Genomic DNA, 13,035 nt, shown 5'->3' on the forward strand with positions numbered 1-13,035 from the left:
CAGTACATATAAGAAAGTGTCAGACACTGTTCCTCTGCCATGAGGCCAGTTAACACTGCTGCTCTCACTACCTCTGAACATTGAATATCGATCCTTCTTCTGTTTATAAGATTGGGGAAACCTGCAGTCAGCTGAGACTGAAGAAATCACTTGGATGAGTGACGAAACGTTTCTCCCACAAAAACGCTACGTCCAGATGAACAGAATCAACTTTTGGAGATCGATCCTTCTATCACTCTTTACATTATTATTTTTTAATCTTTTTTGCCTCCCGCTTTGTCTTTAGCAGTACACTTCAGGCAGTGCTGCTGCCTGGAGTTATAATTAAAAGGCAATTGAAATAAGCTGGCAGACAAATAATGACTCAATGGGTACAGAGAGGAAGATACTGCACAACGTATATATCGCATGTTGAGGACACACAGTGTTTAAGATTCTACACATATTTAAAGCCATAATTATTCATAGAGCCATAGGCCAAATTATTCCATCATCCAATGGTGCATTTATTTATTTGCGGTTTTCTTTTTGGGGAGTTTGGATGTGGGTATTGCCTGAAATTGTAATTAGTCATGACAGAAATGATTAAAATAATACAGAAAGAAAGCCTCATTTGTATGCACATCAAATGAAGCACAGTCTCTGTGTTTACCTACTCAATCACTCAGGTGTCATTATACAGTACTACCACCATGTGGTCACAACATATTAATACATGAGTTAAAGAAAAAAAACAAGACAGACATGAAGCTTAAAAAAAAAAAAACCAAACAAAAATTTTTTAAATATTAAAATTTATTTCCACGCTGCAACCGATCTTAATCACTTAAAAATTGTTCACAAGAGAATCAGCAGGAATGAAACGGCGTATTTACACAAGAAGAAATTTACAGTCACATTTCAAAATATAATATTACAATTAGAGGGATAACACTTACAGCTCATCTGGTTTCTAGAGGATTATTTAGTCAATGGGACTGAAAACCGATTTCTGTACTCGATTTAAGCTCTTTCTTGTGAGACAGAAGGAAAGTCAATTCAACTCACAAAATAAAAAGATTTTTCAGTGCAATTACCTGAGTCCCACTGACTTTACCTTTGCTAACAACTTCTACCTCATATATCCCAGTAAGAGCAGCAAATTTATTTAACAGATACTTGTGATAGAGTAGTTCAGGAGCAAATGTTTACCTAACCTTTTTAATGAGGGATAGCCAACATTTATCAGGTAGTGATTTCTCAGTCACTGCATACAGTTCAGGATTAATTACAGGCACTGATAATACCTCTGTATATGGAGTCAGTCGTCTACAACAGCAAGATAACAGAGGTATCAGATGGAAAGAGTTCAAAAACTTTCAGTGGACACAACAGAAAAATCAGAGAAAAAAAACAAATAAATAGTCGTAGCATTTTTACACATTTAACAGACTGAATGTTCTTTTCAAATGCTTAACTGCAGCACATGTGCAGTTTACAAGTACTAAAACAGCAGAGATAAACAGTAATATACAAGAAACTGCCACACAATTTGGTTGGAAAAACATGCACATATACACACTTGAAAAAGAAATGCTTTCACAAGACTGTAACTCATACCGTATTACATGACTTGGGAATTACAAGGTGCTTGAGTCTATCAAGATGAATGGTTTACAATCACTGACTGTAAATCAGAATGTTTCATAAAAGCACTTGCTGCCAGAGCAGTGCTTCAGCTGTGCAAGTGTCGTACAACTATCGAAGACGGGGAGAGAATTACGCTCAGTGGATTACCATAACATGTAAAAATAACGGGAAGTACAAAGTAAAAGACCAAGAGATGCTTTATAAAAAAGCATCAACCAGAGGATTGAGAAACCGAGCTGATGGCCGACTATAATCAGAAAAAGCTGTTGAGTTGGAAATGTGAACAAATCTTCATTATTACCTGTTCTTAAATGGTTATCCTGCTCAGAGGAGTTCTTTCTTAAAAACCTGTTGCAATGTGCTACCATGCACATTCAAAAATGATCACAATCTAACATTTAATTAAGTGTTTTGCCACACGCAGAATCAATGTGCGGGCAAATGCGATAAATAATAGATTTGCTGCTAGCTAGCTAGCATATTTTTCCGTCTGTTTTTTAAATTTCAAATATAATTTAATGTTCAAGTAGTTTCATAATTCAGCTGTCTTACAGAAAGACAGGGCAGGATATGTTTTCTGGTCACCGTGAAAAGTATCAGCTAAACTAGCTAAAAGCTAACTAGCCTAGCAGGTACTAGCCTTTTAAGCTAGGAAAGTTAACTTTATTTGATGTTGTTCAGATTTATACAATTATATATTTATATAGTTATCTAAAAATATTACATTACACTTTGAATTATTATGGGTTTTGAAATGTCTTTCACTGTTATGTCTAATGACAAAGTAGCCTTTTTCAAAGGTAATGTTTCAGCAGATAGTACTCTCTGCTTTTTAAGGCAATATGTAATGTAGGAATAGTGCTATTCAGCTATGATACCTGCAGTTTGTTAGAGATACAACATTGTCACTTTATTTTACTTATTTTTTTAAAAGCTTAATCCTGACTAAGCCTGGGTAAATTTAAACTGTATAAGAACCGTGTTAAAGGAGCATGGTGTATGCCTTATTTTGAGGCCTCTACTTTAATCTGATGGGCTTGGCAGTAACAGCTCAATATTAAGACCATATGCAGCTTCAGTTGGTCCTTGGTAACTGAGAACACATGCATACGTAAAGAGACCAGCACAACAATGCCAGAAAGACACAATAAACCACCCATCACGTGAACAAAAAGACAGTTATTGCTGGAGTTTAAATATTTCCGTGTCTTGTCTTGGGACACAGACGTTTTCAGCAGTCTTGGTTTTGATGAAGAAAAATTGGTGCAATGAAGCAAATAATTTAATCTGTTTTCCTTTTTCTTAGTAGCTCTGGCAAAAATGAATAATATGCATAGACAGTATCCATGTTGTCTTGCGTTGAACTGACAGGGAATGTTGAATACACCACAAACTCCTGGATCAATAAATCCATACTTTTCTTTTCACTCTATTACAGTCACAGCTATGAAATGAGCTGGCCACTGCAGCAGTTCTATAGGAGCTTGAGAGGTTCACGGATGATGTTTTGACCTAAAATGTCAGTAATGCTACTCAGCTGGAAAGAATGATTTCCCTGAAACTATTCCAAGTGAAGCATCAGGGATGTTTTAAGGTTATTGTGGGCCTATCCTGCCATACCTATTGATTTGGGACCCTCTCTGGGTTTCCCAGTCAGTAATTTCTCAAGTCGAAGATGTTATAGAAACTTTGCAAATAATTCATGTTGACTGACTGATGGCCAGTGAGCAATCCTGTGTCATTAAATCCAGCAGTCATTAAAATCCATCCTCCAGAGATGCTTTGGCTTCCCATATCTTCACAGTTCGGTCACTGTCGAAAACACAAAGGTAAAGTTTATGATAATAATCAAAATTTGTAATTTTAACATGGCAGGATCATAGTTCAACACTACTGACTAGTGTTCAACTATGTTAGGAGACTTACTCAGAGGCAGTGAACAGTTGGCTGCTGTTAGTAGCCAGGCCGTTGATCGGACTGTCGTGTCCTTGGACCTCACCGAGGGGTGCAAGCGAGTCAGTGTGCCAAAGGCGCAACAGCCCTCCTCTGCATCCACTGAGCAGAACCGGGGAGCCTGGCACCACGCCCAGAGCACTAACCCAGTCTGCCTTGGCATTGACCGACTAGTAGATGCAATAACAGCCAACAGTTAGTGTAGAGTTTATCAGATTTACAAGTTTAAGTCACTGATATAAACTTTTTAATCTTGGGAAAAATCTTTGATGCACAATACCTGTAACAGTTTCTTACTGGCCAAGTCCCACTTTTTAATATAATAGTCTCTGGAGCTGCTGTAGAAAAAGTCTCCATGCACAGTGAGAGACTCCACGCTGTCCTGATGGACGGGGTCAAACGTATGGCAGGAGGTGATGCTACCCTGAGCGCCCTCTGTCACCTCAAACATCTGAAAAACAAGCACATTTGTTCTTTATATATATGGTGGTTATCATAAAGTTTGACGACTCTGTTCATTGCTCCCTGGAAGTATAGTTAGGGCTGGATCAGGTGATCCTCAATCCTCCCTTAGTTATGCTGTTGGTTATGCAACCCTCACTACCCTGGCAAGCAAAATATTACCCCATTGAAACGGGCAATTCCGGACAGTTGGTAGTACTGCAGGAAAAAAAGTGTTAATCTAATGGATTAACACTTTTGTCCCCCCGCAGTTTTAAATCCCTGAAAGTGGGGACGTCTCTCCCAGAGCTCCAGTTCGGTGACACCATGTGCATCTTGTAGAGCAGTGGTCCCCCCCACACACAAACACATCCTCCAACCTCACACAAACTTCAATTTTTTTGTAAACATCCATCCATCCATCTTCATCCGCTTTGTCCGGGGCCGGGTCGCGGGGGCAGCAGCCTAAGCAAAGAGGCCCAGACCTCCCTCTCCCCAGCCACCTCCTCCAGCTTATCCGGGGGAACACCAAGGCGTTCCCAGGCCAGCCGAGAGATATAATCTCTCCAGCGTGTCCTGGGTCTGCCCCGGGGCCTCCTCCCGGTGGGACATACCTGGAACACCTCACCCAGGAGGCGCCCAGGGGGCATCCTTGTCAGATGCCCGAACCACCTCAGCTGGCTCCTTTCGATGTGGAGCAGCAGCTGATCTACTCTGAGCCCCTCCCGGATGGCCGAACTTCTCACCCTATCTCTAATTTGTTTAAACAATTAAACAAATTAAAATAAACTACTACCTCTTTTAAATAACAGAAAAACAAACCATCTTTATGGTGTAATTATTTTACGTTTAGGTTTTTTTTTAATTGTGTAAGAATATTCAACATTGGTATCAATACATTTAAAAAAAAAACACCTCTCTGTGCAGAATGGGTTTAAAAACATTCTGTGGCAGGATCAGCCTGATATTATTCACATTCGACTGTAACTTTACTGTTTAAAGAGCTAACATCTTCAAATTTTCAGGAGTAGTTATTCATTATAAGAAGTGCTTGTGAAATAAAAATCAAGAACGTGGGATATTGTTTGTCCGTGATTTGGACAGCCTAGCGCGACGCAGGGGGAAGCAAATTCTGGCGGGGATGCCTACCTTAGCACCACCGTTGTGCAGGTGAAGGCAAGATATCATCATAGTTTTTAGACTTTGGCTTTACTTTACAATATAAAGAGCCTTGAAGGAACTGTTGTAATTTGGTTTTATTTAAAAACAGAATATAATTCAACTGATTTGAGTTGAAAATCCTATTCAGACTATATATCTATATATATATATATAGGACGCTGCTACAACACATATATGGCTACATTTTTGTGTAGCTTCCTACTTTAATATGATGGTCTTTGGAGCCGGTGAGCACCAGGTCCTGCCCGCTGCCCAACTTTTCGACTGTCAGACACATAACAGGCCCCAGATGGCCGGTCAGCTTCCCCGTAGATGCAAATCTAAAGAAAGGAGTCAAATTAAGAAATCATTACCAAAATAAATACCTCCTATGAAACTGCTTATAGCTAAAACTCATATCGATGTTACTGTAACTCACTTGCGGAGATCCCACATGCGGACAGCATTGCCAGCAGCAGCATACAGGAAAGAGCCAGTGTGGTTGAGAGTAATCTGATTGATCTGACTCTCTCCAGGTGGGATGGATAAACTCCGAGCAGAAGAACAGGTGTCTCCTGAGCCCACCTGTCCCGATGACCTTACACGTATAATAAAAATGCAAAACAATAAGATGGTGATAAAACGTAATGACAGATGCTGGACGGAGGGGCGCGTGAACTTACGTGAGTGTGCGGATACACTTGGCAGAGTCTCGTATGTCCCAAACTTTGATGTAAGCAGTGGAAACGGTGAAGACAAGGCTGGAAGTGTACCTATAATAACAGCAACAAGTAAGTAATCTATCCAAAGGTTAAATACAAAAACCAACGTTACTAGTGATTCTAGTATTCTGGTACCTGACTGAGACGACACTGCTGGGATGATCAGCCAAAGACATGATCTCCTGACCTGTCACCAAGTTCCAGACCTTACATGTCCGGTCTAAGAAGACGCACGAGAACAGGTCAGATTAATAAACAAAAAGGAAAGAAATCATAGAAAACACTCTTCTCGTGGTGGCTGTTTGAAAGCCGGTGCAGTTTTTACCTTTAGACCCTGTAAACAGCAGGTCATCAGTGGCGTCTACACAGAGAACAGGCTTGGTGTGGCCCTCAGCTACATAAACACACTGAAGTTTGCCCCCCCGACTGTTCTTGGGGCTTGTTACAGGGTTGATGACACCCCTACAAACATGACACAACATTTTAGACTTTCACTAATCAGCTTTCTGCACCAGCAAAGCCTTGTAGTGGCATACTGTAGCTGACAGATTAAAGTGGTTAAAGCAGTGACAGAATGAAAGGGAAAGGAAGTACAGAGTTAACTATTCCCTCTGATTTTAGCTTACATTTGAAATTTAATTAAACATATTAAAGAGGCATGAATTACCTGTGGCCTTCAAACGCAGTCGAGTCCTCCAGCCTGAAACAAAATAATAATGGTTATTTAAAACTTAAATAAATAGAGTTAAACTTAAAGGGCATATTAGCATCCTAACATTTGCCTTTTGCAACAATTTGCTCAGTAAAGCAGTGAAATTCAGGCTGCTGGGTTCATGTCATTTTTGTAATCACCTAAATTAAATTATGGCTCATCAGGTGTTCATGAATGGCCCTGTTGTAATTATCCAGCTGCAGCCTGACTGACACATGGCTAAAACTACAAACAAACCTGTTCTTCTGATTAAAGGAAGTTCACACTTACAGGGATTTGTAGTCACTGGCTTTGGTTTTAGTTTCCGCTGTGCTAACTGGAGCTGCATGTACAGGTCCTGGGATCTGCGACGCCACGCCTCCTTTCTCGTGCATCTTCCTGCGGCTGAGCGGCGAGCGCTCCAGTTGTTTCCTCTCAGCTCCTGTAGGTGATCTGGATCTGGAACTACAAACGGTAAAGATTTCACAAGGAGTTTTGTTCTTCTAGAGTAATAACACGTAACATTTTAGCAGCAAGATATCACACAAACAGTCTTCAATATTTCAGAATGCTGAATGATGAGCACCGGAAATATCTGGCATTTCAGAAGAGAACTTTGATATTTTTGTGCCCTGCAGAGAAATGTTGCTTTTACCACTTACATGGCAGCTGGCCTGGCAGACAGCGCAGATGGGGAAACAGTTTGCTCACGGTCAGCGGTTTGACCAACCGCTTGACCCTGCATGTCTGCCGGTCCTTCCAGGCGCTCAGCGAGGGGCAGCAGAGGGGCTGAAAAGTCTCCAGTGGGGGATTCACAGGACAAATCTCCACTGCTGGCATAAAGCAATTCCATCTGTGTGGTGGTTCGCCTTCGAGCCTGGGGGACCAGAATATTTTGGAACACGGACTCACAACTCACTAAGCAGCTAGTAATTATCCTAAATTCAACAAAGTATTGTGGAACTTCTGCTTAACTTTGGATGAAGTAAAAAGGAGGGGAATTGGAAAAATATGGATCAAATATGATAAAGTAAATTCAGTTTTAAATTTAAACACATTTTTTAACTGTTAAACGTAAAACACATGGGCTTAAACAGTATGCGGCACATTGCCCGGCAGAGTACAGTACCTTGCTTCTTGGTCTGGATTCACCACACATCTTCATTAAATCTGATGCCAGTGTGCTGAAACACAGAATTTTCAACCAGTTATTCCCAGTACATGTTAGGCTAGCAGTACAATGTTTACCAATTTTATGATATTAGCATTTAATTTGCACCTGCACTTTCAGACTCGAGATATGCAGCATCATCCCTATGTTTTATCTGAGAACGCTCTTCTTCACCAAAGAAGTGGGGGGAAAAAAGGAAAGAGAAAACACAACTGGCGTCTGGATAGAAAGTGATCCTCTTCCTCCTCACCTCAAATTTATCTCCAGAACTGAAGCCAGGTTTATGCACACGCGTGTGCATAAACATGCTCAGCAGATTAGACATCCAGCTCACCCCTCAACATTATGAGAGCTAATTTTAGGCTTTCATATTACAGCTTATTCGCTAAGTATCTGAGTCTGATAATGTCAGAGCCACTTCAACGAAGGTTTCACAAATGCCAGCTAACAGCGGCTAACAGCAGCTAACAGAGGCTAACAGAGGCTAACGGCAGCTAACAGAGGCTAACGGCAGCTAACAGAGGCTAATGGCAGCACACAATAACATGCAGGAAAAAGTTGCCTGCTCAACTACGTGAGCTACAATGGTACAAACAAAAACAGGCCTCGTCCAGAACTAGTATTTGCTTTGTCTATATCCGGCTTCTGTACAAGCAACAAAGTAGTTAGTGACACAAAGTCGTTAGCATACAATGAACGTGCGATTTCACAGATCCAGGCATCACTCGTTTAAATCGCAACGACGGCAAGGGGCGAAAATGCTCATCAAAAGGGGACTTCTGCGATCATGATGCATGAAATCATGAATTACTTTTTTCTTCTTCTAACGCTGTGAACCTATAAAGTGCTTTTGAATTGATAACCTGTGCAGGTGTATATATTTACCTGCCCTCTGTGGCTGGACTGGGGGTGGATTCATCACTACTGCTGTCATCTCCGTTCTCTGCAATAATGACAGACACAAATAAAGACACATTTGAAAAAGGGAAAAACAAAGAAAAATGTGTCTTTGTGAGTGTGGAAAGCATGTGTGACTTCCTTGATGGCACATTTTAGATGTCGGGGGGTCGTTTAGTGTAGTTTTAGATAAAGGGTGATCTGGGAGAGAAGGAAATGGAGGAAAACGCAAGAGAAGACAAACACAGAAAGGCTGACACGCAAACTGCTGCTTCCACATAATCGCAGCTCATCCTCATGAAGTGGGACTGGCTAGCAGGTGGGGTGACACGTCATGCATATTACTGGCACAGTTACGACAGCCGGGTTAGTTTTTATCAGGACTGCGATGCACGTGATGCACACGGCAAGATTCCATCATTTTTTTTCAAATGTAGATTTTTTTCTTTCTAATTTGGAAACTAATTGCACAAAAAAAAAAAAATCAGACTGAAAACAGTTCACAGTTTGGGAGCAACATTTAATGGAAATCGTGTAGTGTGCACGTGCCTTGCTCTCTCACGCACTAACGTACTGCTGTGTATTTTTGTCACTCACCTGGAGACAGGTAACCTAACTCTGAGCTCACAGCAACACCACAGAAAGAAACAAACAGAAATCAAAAATCAAAACCCAAAGATGAGGAAAAAGGCTACTCGTTATTTTACTGGCTTCAGTGACAATTTGATGCGTCATAGTGACAAATTCTTCACATTTCTTTTGGACAAGCTGAGGAAGCCTGTAAAGTAAAAAAGTAGCCGCACACGGTTAAAAAGATGACTGAAAAAGGTGATTGCGCCCGACGGGCTCGGACCCGAGTCGATCTGTCGGCGCCCGCTACCTTGCAAAGCGCTGCCCAGCAAGGCGTCCAGCTCCGGGTTGATCTCAGCTTTCTCCTTGAGCATGTGGAAGAGCAACTGGTTCTGCGTGGCGCTGTTGATCTCCGTCTGCTTCAGCCTACCCTCCATCACCTTCAGCTGGGAGTCCTTTTGAGCCGCCTGCAGACCCTGAGTCCCGGCACAGCAGAGAGATTATCACAGAGCTCTTTTTAATTGTTTGTACTCGTATAACGGAGGTCGACCTCCGCATCTGTTCAGCGCAGGAAACAAACATAATAAAGGCTCGGCCTCTTTCAGTTTAGTGTGAAGTAGTAATTACTTGCGCTTCTTCGTTTGTGCTCTCAGTCTTCCTCCTTTTGCCGCTGAGCTGACTGCATTTCCTCACTGGACCAATTAGGTTTCGCCAAATCTAATCTTATCTAATCTAATGGAGACTTAATTCAATCATGTTGTTCCATTAAAGGTCTCATTAGATTCAATCTCATAAAGGAGCCATGGTTACGAAGAAAACGGGCTCGGGATAAACAGGCAAGCTGCAAACGAGTTACCACGACGACTGCAAATAATCGCTATGCAATTAAATTCATAAAGCACTTCTACTTAGAGAAAGGTTGGTATCATAAAAAATAAACATTGTGATATTTTGTAATATTTATTTGACATGTCTGGTGTGAGTCATCTGTTGGTACCTTATTAATGGCCATAGTCATGAAATGGTCAAGTAGGAAGCGGGACTCAGATAGGTTACAGGAACTGATGACAGCAGCAGCATCCACGGTGTCTCCTTCCTCCTGCAGCCCACAGCGATGACACATTTCATAAAACATTACTGCGAGGAACTTGACAACTTATTTCCACACAGTGTGATTTGATTTAAAATGAGGACAGCAACCTTCTTCAATAGCTAACACCAGCTATCAGCACTGCTAACACAAACAAGTTTTATAAACAGCAATTCTGTGAGAGATTTCCTGATGTGCTTGGTATCATCATCCCGTTCTATGACCCAGTTGGCCTCACTTCTGACTCTCGAGCACTTTGGTATACAGAGGAGTTCATGGTCGACTCAATGGCCACAAGGTGCCCGGGTCCATCCATCCATTCGCTTCCGCTTATCCTTTTCAGGGTCGCGGGGGGCGCTGGAGCCTATCCCAGCTGTCATAGGGCGAGAGGCAGGGTACACCCTGGACAGGTCGCCAGTCTGTCGCAGGGCCAACACACAGGGACAGACAACCATTCGCACTCACATTCACACCTAGTGACAATTTGGATTATCCAATTAACCTATCCCCACAAGCTGCATGTCTCTGGATGGTGGGAGGAAGCTGGAGTACCCGGAGGGAACCCACGCAAACACGGGGAGAACATGCAAACTCCACACAGAAAGACCCCGGCCTGATGTTGGAATTGAACTCAGGACCTTCTTGCTGTGCGGCAACAGTGCTAACCACCGTGCCACCGTGCTGCCGGTGCCCGGGTCCTGAGCTGCTAATCAAGCCCAAATCATTACCAAAAGTGCTTGGTCTGGTTTTCTCCAAATGTGAAGCTGTGCTTTACAGCGAAATATCTCCACTTTGGTCTCGTCTGCGTCTAAAGGACACTGTTCCGGAAGTCTTGCAGTTTGTTCAGATGCAAAATCTGCAGCAACTCTCTGGTGCAGGTCTTTGGTGAGGATTGCATAGTCTGAATTTGGGGATAATTTTCTGGAACGTCTACTCCTGGCAATATTGGGGGGGCACTGTGTTAAAACACAGCGGACATTCCCAGACCTCCAAATCGCCAAAACATCTGCTTTTATAGAGGTGCATTGAAGTGCATTTGATTAGAGTTGTACTTCTTTTTTAACAGGACAATTAAAACAGAAAAACATCTCAAACTGCCTGGATTATGAGAGCAAACATTGTTAGCTGCTATAAAACTTTCACCCACGGCTGGGATGCAATTTAATGAATCACTAGTCTGACACTAACCATCAGTTAGCAACCCAATCCTAAGCCTGCAGAGATTTCCAGCAACGCACATTTCAGCCAACACAGCATTACATACCACCGCTCTCAGTGCTATCTCATTAGTGACCCCAGGCTTACTATTGATAAATAATTGCACAGTTTAACCCAAGCGGCAGCAAATCAGAGGTTTTCAGGATCCGCGGCTCTCTAATTCCTAAATTGCACACTTTAAACTCAACAATTTGTGCAGCAGCTTAAAGAGCATCGTGAGTGGCTGATGGCATGAATGTGAGGTACAAAACTCAGAGTGTAAACGTTATACGTGCAAACAAAAAGTTACATGTATACACGGCTGATCAGCTGCCACCATTAGGCTGCTTTGGATGCATTAATGGGCTGTGCTGCCGGTGGGTTGTTGTTTTATTGAGTCATTGTTGTTTTGACAAATAGGCGCCTGATGCTTGTTTGTCAAAGTGGGGCCCAAAATGCTCTGGGACTGTCAGCGGTGCAGAACTGCAATTATTTCCCAAATTGATTGCCCAAGGGTGACAGCCCCATGCAAGCCCATTCTCGCTAATGAGGCAGCGATGATAGTGTTTGCATCATTATGAGCTGCGTGCGAGTGTGCAAACATCATACTGCCCTTCTTTTATGAAGCATTACAAACAGACTCGAATAAACACTGGGATCACGCGCGGCCGATTGCTGCTGTTCTCTCACCTTAGCCTCCTCCATCTGCATGATGTTGGCCTGGCAGTCGGCGATGCTGTCGTTGATGTAGTCGATGTTGGCGCTCAGGGACTCCAGCTCCTCGTTCAGAGACGCCAGGGAGCGGTCGGCGTCCGCGCCGTCTACTGCCGTTTTTTCTCTTTTCCTAGACACTCGCTCACGTCGCCTAGTCAGCTCCTCACGTTGCTGGAGAAAAGGCGAGAACAGAGGTTAGAAGGAAAGGAGGACAAAGAAGCATTTTAAAAGCATTTTAGTTGGTGCCACTACACACAAACATCTCTCTCTCTGCAGTAATTGGGCTCTAAAGTAGGAGAGTAGCAGTGAAACTCCTGTAGCATTCATCAGTGACAACAGAAACAGCATGACAGCTGGGGTGGAAGTGGGTTGCAAAGCAGCTTGCAGATGGGCAACAACTGTGTTCAGGCTAAAGCAGCTTAAGTAGTGGGGCCTATGGGAGTTCAGCAAACTGGATATTATCACAATACTTCTCAATACTTCATGTTATTGCGATTATTACCATTTTGTATTTGCTGAGCATTGAAAAAAAACTGTAATACTGTATCGACCAGCTGATGTGGGCTCACGACCACCGTTAAACATTACCTTCAGTAGTCGGTTCATATCTGTCTCCATGTTAGAGATGGTCATCCTCTGCATGATGATGTCATTGATGCGTCTCTCCAGTGACTGCCACTTGGCCCTGGCTGATCTGTTGAGGTAGATACTTCCCATCCGCACTGGGGAACTCCTAAAGAAGAAGGCATTCTTTCAGACGTCTCACTCAGCTGACATGCACACTCATGCTGTAAATGCG

At 42.5% G+C, this 13,035-nt stretch overlaps 1 protein-coding gene across 6 annotated transcripts in view; it reads right to left on the reverse strand.

Annotated features, from left to right (window-relative positions):
- Positions 1 to 768: 768 nt before the first annotated feature.
- Positions 769 to 13,035, reverse strand: part of LOC102298159 (kinesin-like protein KIF21A) — a 42,082-nt gene continuing 29,815 nt past the window's right edge. For 4 of the 6 annotated variants that reach the window (XM_042217920.1, XM_042217930.1, XM_005915725.3 and 1 more), the window contains 18 exons: positions 12,825 to 12,969; positions 12,213 to 12,407; positions 10,233 to 10,334; positions 9,546 to 9,711; positions 9,263 to 9,283; positions 8,654 to 8,711; positions 7,727 to 7,781; positions 7,260 to 7,474; positions 6,889 to 7,062; positions 6,574 to 6,606; positions 6,232 to 6,368; positions 6,042 to 6,126; positions 5,868 to 5,957; positions 5,624 to 5,782; positions 5,408 to 5,525; positions 3,863 to 4,033; positions 3,556 to 3,752; positions 769 to 3,441 (listed from right to left, as the gene is read on the reverse strand). In XM_042217920.1, the coding sequence (XP_042073854.1) occupies positions 3,387 to 3,441; positions 3,556 to 3,752; positions 3,863 to 4,033; positions 5,408 to 5,525; positions 5,624 to 5,782; positions 5,868 to 5,957; positions 6,042 to 6,126; positions 6,232 to 6,368; positions 6,574 to 6,606; positions 6,889 to 7,062; positions 7,260 to 7,474; positions 7,727 to 7,781; positions 8,654 to 8,711; positions 9,263 to 9,283; positions 9,546 to 9,711; positions 10,233 to 10,334; positions 12,213 to 12,407; positions 12,825 to 12,969 (2,176 nt within the window). In that variant the 3' untranslated portion in view covers positions 769 to 3,386. The remainder of the gene's footprint in view (positions 3,442 to 3,555; positions 3,753 to 3,862; positions 4,034 to 5,407; positions 5,526 to 5,623; positions 5,783 to 5,867; positions 5,958 to 6,041; positions 6,127 to 6,231; positions 6,369 to 6,573; positions 6,607 to 6,888; positions 7,063 to 7,259; positions 7,475 to 7,726; positions 7,782 to 8,653; positions 8,712 to 9,262; positions 9,284 to 9,545; positions 9,712 to 10,232; positions 10,335 to 12,212; positions 12,408 to 12,824; positions 12,970 to 13,035) is intronic. The other 2 variants (XM_042217921.1, XM_005915724.3) reach the window with 2 other exon arrangements.

This window comes from Haplochromis burtoni, unplaced genomic scaffold (assembly GCF_018398535.1).
Source record: "Haplochromis burtoni strain Fernald_Lab_line unplaced genomic scaffold, NCSU_Asbu1 Contig_14, whole genome shotgun sequence".
Classification (NCBI taxonomy): Eukaryota; Metazoa; Chordata; class Actinopteri; order Cichliformes; family Cichlidae; genus Haplochromis; species Haplochromis burtoni.